This window comes from Monopterus albus, unplaced genomic scaffold (genome assembly GCF_001952655.1).
Source record: "Monopterus albus unplaced genomic scaffold, M_albus_1.0 scaffold279.1, whole genome shotgun sequence".
Taxonomy (NCBI): domain Eukaryota; kingdom Metazoa; phylum Chordata; class Actinopteri; order Synbranchiformes; family Synbranchidae; genus Monopterus; species Monopterus albus.
In genome coordinates this window covers 4,245-10,517 of record NW_018128159.1, presented here as the reverse complement: position 1 = coordinate 10,517, position 6,273 = coordinate 4,245, and the positions used below count along the sequence as shown (strand labels likewise).

At 40.9% G+C, this 6,273-nt stretch overlaps 1 protein-coding gene across 1 annotated transcript in view; it reads right to left on the bottom strand.

Annotated features, from left to right (window-relative positions):
* Positions 1 to 4,013, bottom strand: part of LOC109973053 (MPN domain-containing protein) — a 9,409-nt gene extending 5,396 nt beyond the window's left edge. Inside the window, exons 1-3 of the mRNA XM_020622363.1 lie at positions 2,043 to 4,013; positions 1,358 to 1,560; positions 1,029 to 1,250 (exon numbers count right to left, since the gene is read on the bottom strand). Coding sequence (XP_020478019.1) covers positions 1,029 to 1,250; positions 1,358 to 1,560; positions 2,043 to 2,046 — 429 coding nt within the window. The 5' untranslated portion in view covers positions 2,047 to 4,013. The remainder of the gene's footprint in view (positions 1 to 1,028; positions 1,251 to 1,357; positions 1,561 to 2,042) is intronic.
* Between the last annotated feature and the right edge of the window lie 2,260 nt (positions 4,014 to 6,273).

Here is a 6,273-nt window from a genome sequence, read left to right as displayed (position 1 = left end):
ATCCAGTTTATTATTATAGAAAACATACTGAAAATTACACTGAACCTACAGATATTTTTTAGGAGTTAATCATAGACAGAAATGACCTAATAGGATGGACATTTTTAATTAGTGATCGACCGATATGGGTTTGTCATTGGCAGATGCCGATGCCAATCCCTAGAAATACTTTACTTAACAGTAATGAATTATGAAAATACTTGAATTATTTCAAGTATTCGAAAATAAAAAAACGAGCCTTGTCTCTGTTTGCTATACTCCACACTCCCCTTCTCTGTATTATTTAAAATTAAAAAATGTCACAAGTAATCAGAAGACTAAACTCTGTCTCTGTAAAAAAACAAAAACAAAATAAAGACACTGACAAGCTTGCCTGCAGATGTGTCTGCAGACATTTTTTAATTGACCTTGTGAGCGCAGACATTGGCTGATGAGATCATCTAAAAATGCCAAATATCTATTACTACTTTTAATATGTATGATCAAAGGGATATGAAATTTTTATTATTTTTTTAATCCTTCAAATTAAACAGTCAGAGCAGGAAACGGCTCATGTCAATACTGAGGCTAGGGCCTGTGACAAGGGGTTTGCAGGTAGAGAATGTTTCATTTTAAGGAATCACAAGCCAAAAAGGTTGGGGAACACTGCTGTATACTATATCTGTTTGGCTATTGTAATGGCCTGTATGTCAATAGATTGTATTTCTCATCCTCTGTGAGCAAATAAGTCTAAAGGGAAACATTATTAACAACCTACAGCTCTGTTCAATATTACTGTTTTCATCATCTCTCTTTCACAATCAAGAAAATTTTGTTCCTCCTCAACTTTTTCTTCTTGTCCGTTAGTCATAATCATTCATGAAAAAAGCCCAAGCTCTGTAGTGAACAAACAACTGTCAGACCGTACACCCTTCACAATGCAATCTGCAACAATGCAATAAGTGTTGTGGTGTAGGCTGTACTGTACTGTAATACTAAAAAGTGAATTGGCTTCATCTCATTTCTTAACTAAGTTGCTCTCCTCTCACCATATCTGCACTGGGCTGGTACTTGTGCAGCCAGGTGGTTTTGTACTGGACCAGCTTCTGTCCCCGGTAGCGTACCGATGCCCAGCCACAGCCAGACTTCTTGGCCGGATTGACCAGACGTTTACAGTGTGTAGCCCAGGCACTGGGGGAATTAAAAATCTGGCCCGTCTCCACCCATCGGATTTTTCCATCATTTAACAGGTCACCTATAAAGTTCTTACCCTGAGGGAGCAAAGTATCAGAGGAACACTTGACATAATCTGACATAATGCAAGTTAACACAACTATTACACATTCCTACTGTACACAACTGTGAGGTGTGTTATTACCAGGTAGTGGATGGCTAGCACCCCGTCCCCTGGCTCCACTAGACCGTCCTTGAGCAGCACTCTCAGGGTGATGCCTCTCCGGGTCAGCAGAGAGCCCCGACCGCAGCTGGACCTTAGGTCTGCCTCCTCCCCTCCACTCAGCTCCTCCTCATCCTCCTCTCCTCCATCCTCCACCACCTGTGGGGAGCTGGGTGGTTCTGAGTCTGAGGACACACACGTTCAAGGCTGCTGGAGCCTTAATCTTGGCATGTTGTGATGCACGGACTTAATGTTCTCTCATTCTGCAGTTCATGGTACTCAGGAGGTTTCAAAATTAGCCAAAGCACTTGACGACCAATTAAACATCTGCGAATTAAAGTTACATCAGGAATAACGCCAATGAAAATGCCCATTATTTTAATCATAATGACTTTATAATGAATGTCTCTCTGCTATGGCAGCCAGCATCATTCGTAACTGTTGCGTGCTAAAATGATAGCAATCCTATCATGGTGAAAGGAACCTCAAGGGGACAAAGTAGCCAAAAGATCATCTAAAATGGCATTTCATTTATTACGGCTATGCTATGCGGTTGGCCATTGTTTCCGCCTCCTATTAGGACATGGCTCTCTACACAAGAACAGGCCTGCTCCCCTCTGTTAATTTCCCTCGGAACTACAATTAAACCTTCCTTCATTATTCTCACCCATAACTATGAACGCGTCGGAGAGCGCCTTGAAATCCACCTCGGTCAAAAGCTGCTCCTTTCCTGGGCAATTGGGGCTGTGCGGGGTTGAGCTCCGGGCAGATTTCACAGATACACTTCGCCACACTAGCTCCGGCTATTATTCAAAAACATAAAATGAAGGCGTCTGTGGCTCTGCAGTGTAGTTTCCTTGTTGTGTTGCTTTAATGTCAGTTCCCCTCCCCTTTCTTTCTCCCTCTTCCCGTCATTATCATTCTCCCTGTGTTCTTACGCTCGTCTGAGGTGCCGTGCCTGTCTTATGTCGAAAAGTGTTCCTCCGTCGATATGTTTCCCCTGTTCAAAACTGAGGTTCATGTAGCGACCCCCTCAGTGGTTGTTGTTAGGACAATGAGGGTTCAGGTTAGGGGAAACATCTCGATGGGGAAACAGATTTCGACACAACACCAGAGTTTACACGGTCTCATACTGTCACTAGCCCATAGGCGTCGTTAGACCCCTTTTACTGGGGCACGTGCTCCAGTATTGATCTGCTGTGCCCCACTAAAACCACACGTTCGAGCTTTAACAGGCTCCTATATTTGTTGGTGGATTAATTTATATTGATAATAACGTGAAAAGACATGATTTTCTGTTCTAATGTCAAAGCAAAATATAAGTTGAGGCGCAAGTGGAAGGTTCGTACACCACGGTGCGCGCATATGCACGTCGTAGCTGGTGCACTGCAGCGCGCACGCAGCAAACCATATCCTGCGCACGAAACGAAATGTATGGACTGAAGTAGGTGGCAGGGACTAAATGTGTTTTTTGAATATTACTGATGATATTTTTTGACAAACATTACTAACTCCTGTAGATGGACGTAAGAAAATTCTTCAGAGGCCGAGACGGGGGTTCAGAGAGATGAGGGTGAGGGAGGTCGAGACCTGGCTGTAGGTGGTAAACAAGGTAACCTTAGTTTAGTTAACTAGTATGTATCCAAGCACGGATGTTGTAAATTAGAGCTATGCACTTCAATGCATATGATCAGTTGGACTACTGTTAAAACGCTATTTATCTGTGTACTATATGAAATAAAATCAATGCCTAGTATCTTGTGTAATACACTGCTTGGTCATTTTAGTATCTGTGCAATTGTATGCACTTCAGTGCAACACTTCCACTTTAAATGGTGGTCCCTATGTAGAGATGTAGCTCGAAGTGTTGGGACATTTACAACTCACTGAAACAATGCTCCATTTGTTTTAAAATTAAAAATGCTTTTTTTTTTTCCACGAATACTTGGCTACATCTGAAATAAAAACAGAGATGCTGGAAAAAGAGCTGAATTCCAAACATGTTCTACACAGATCTCCTTTTCTTGGCCAGAATGAAAATACTGGTACCCACAAGTGGTGATAAATAAATGGATTGTAGTGATATTTCAACTGAGCCCAAACTGAATAGAATGAAAGTTTGAATGGTGGAAAAAGAACCAACGAAAACTTCAAAACAGAGACAAGCTGTGGTCCAAATGTGTGCAGTCACACCATATGTTGTTTTCTGAATAGGCTTCATAGACAAAGGCCCAGAAAGAGCCAATTTGAAAGAGAATCCTAAAAATTGAGTGGAGTTTGCTAAATGCGTGCTGACAGGGAGAATGTCCTTTGGACAGATGAAACAAACTGAGAGCTACAGGTCCACAGTATGTGCACAGAAGAAAAAACTTGAAGCTTTCAAAGAAAAGTACGCAGAGACACCTGGAGGAGGCTCAGCTGGTTTGCTACATCTAGAATCTGTGCAGGGAACAATCAAATGATTACCCAGATATTCTGTCAAGAAACATACTAGCACTAAAAAAGATATGTTGTTGACATACAGTTCAGTAATGGCTTTGTCAGTAAGTACTGAGCTTTGTGATTCAATATTTCACTGTGAAACCAGTAATGACACCAACCCAGCTAAACTTTCAGGAAGTGAATTAGACCACGTTCACACTGCACGGATACATATCCGATGTTTTGCAATGTGACTTCAGTCTGAACGGCCATGTCGCATTTCATGCGATTTTTATGTCATTGAAATGCGACAGATGTCATAATTCTGCGCTGGAGGAGGCGAGGGGTAATAAAAAATGGCAGACAATGGTGATTCAGGTGGTGATAACGTTTCCCTTCTCGCTCGGAAATTATTAATGAATTCTGTGTCCGTGAAGCCCCTCATGGAATCCCACCAGTCCTGGCTCCAACTCCACATCCACACATTCCTCTGTACAGAGGTAGCAGCCACTGCTCCACAAAAGGCCATAAGCAATATTTGTGCTCTCCTTCTTCTTGATATTCTTATTATTATTATGTCTTTATTTCGATTGCAAATTGTCAGGTACATCGCTACGCACATGCTATCACGAGCCACATCCATTTTTATTTCCACAAACACAGTATGCTGCGTCTGACGTCACGTCCTCTTCTGCACATGCGGGTCACTTCAGGGCCATATACCGTTCACACATGAGACAGATGGTGGTCGCATTTAAATGACAGTGTGAACAACAGCGCAAAAAAATCGGATTTCGGCAAAAAATCTGATCTGAGCATTAAGACCTGCAGTGTGAACGTAGTCTTAGTTGTGATGCTTCCTTAAGTGACTAAAAAGCACAATTAACAGTAGATGTAGATGCAACCAGTCTATTTTTTACATGGTTTTAATTAAATCAAATGTACCACTCTGTTCTGTTCTTACTTGAAACTCAGCCACTCTCTTACAAAGAAGAAGCAATGACTGGTATGAAAAGTATTTTCACAGCTAGAGGATATTTTAAATGACTGGTTCACTGGGTAGACAAACTGAGATGATGTACCACTGCAAGAGTTAAACCATCAATATTCTTATCACATTCCTCTGTGTTGACTTTGCATTTTGAATGCATCTATTCCAAGTTGTGTCCAAAAGAAACACTTCATTTTTTATGAATATCTTTACTTAATGGAATCTCACTCTCGCTTTTACTTCTGAAGAGCCTCCGTCAACAACAACAAAACTCTTGTAAAGGTTACAACACAAATCTACAGTCCTTTAATTTACATTGTACTGAGCTGCCATATGGATTTTGGTTCACCCTATGCAACAATTAGATGATGTTTACTCTGGCAAAAATGACATCAAATGTCATAAAAGAGAAATGTGACTCAAAATTAACTCAAGCACCAGCTGATTCTGTTAATGCAGCAGGATGCAACATGGCTCTAGGTATGAAACTGACATTTTTTCAGACCTGACCAATGTCATGACTTATAGGAAATGAAATTAATAAGAAATGAAAAGTGGTTCTCTAAATGCTTGTGCTGAAGCAACCATTATTCATGTTATTTTTTAACTTTCTCTGTGTGACTAGATTTTTTTAATGACAACTGTGCTAAATTAATTGTTATATTTAAAGACATGTTAACTAAACCTGATTTAATTAATACTAGAGGATCTTGCTTACCTAGCTATCCTTGTAGCGGACCATTTTACCAATGCCTTAAGTAATAGTGTAAAAATAATTTACACATATATATAAAACACTGAATTAAGTGAGCTGTTTTTGGTCTCTACTTATGCTTGAGGGAGGAAAATATCAGACTGGTCATCATCCACTAGGGGCCATGAATGTCTGTATAAAATTTCATGGGAATACAACCAATATTTATTGAGATATTTCAGTGTAGACAAAAGTAGTGGCTCAATCAGCATACCGACACTGCCAGCCCTAGATTCATACCACTAACATTATCAAGTAAAAAGTGACTGCACTGATGTTCAGTATGATGTCTCATCATTTCCTCTGGTTCTGTTTATTTCCTGTGTCCTGTCATCTTCAGCAATTCACTAAAGGGACTTCATACTCCAGCGGACCACAGGCTATGACAGTAAGTCTAAACATCCGAAAAGAAGAGGCCTGAGAAACAAGTTCTCTTCGCCACATGCCCGCCTCCTGGTGGTTGGAGTGTGGTGTTACACATCCCTGTTTGCTGTGGGGCTCTTGGCAGTCAAGATATTACAGTCCTGAACCTTACAGCACCACCTGCTGCATTGACTAGCAAACAAAACAAATGATAAGTAAAAGGATATGTAGAATTATTTTAAAGGAGATGAAAGAGGGTCAGAAAGAGGGCAGAGAGGATTTCTGCAGACCCCTCTCACCCTGGATACAAACTCTTTGAACTCCTCCCCTGTGGATGGCACTACAGGTCACTGTGAGACAAGATAACCA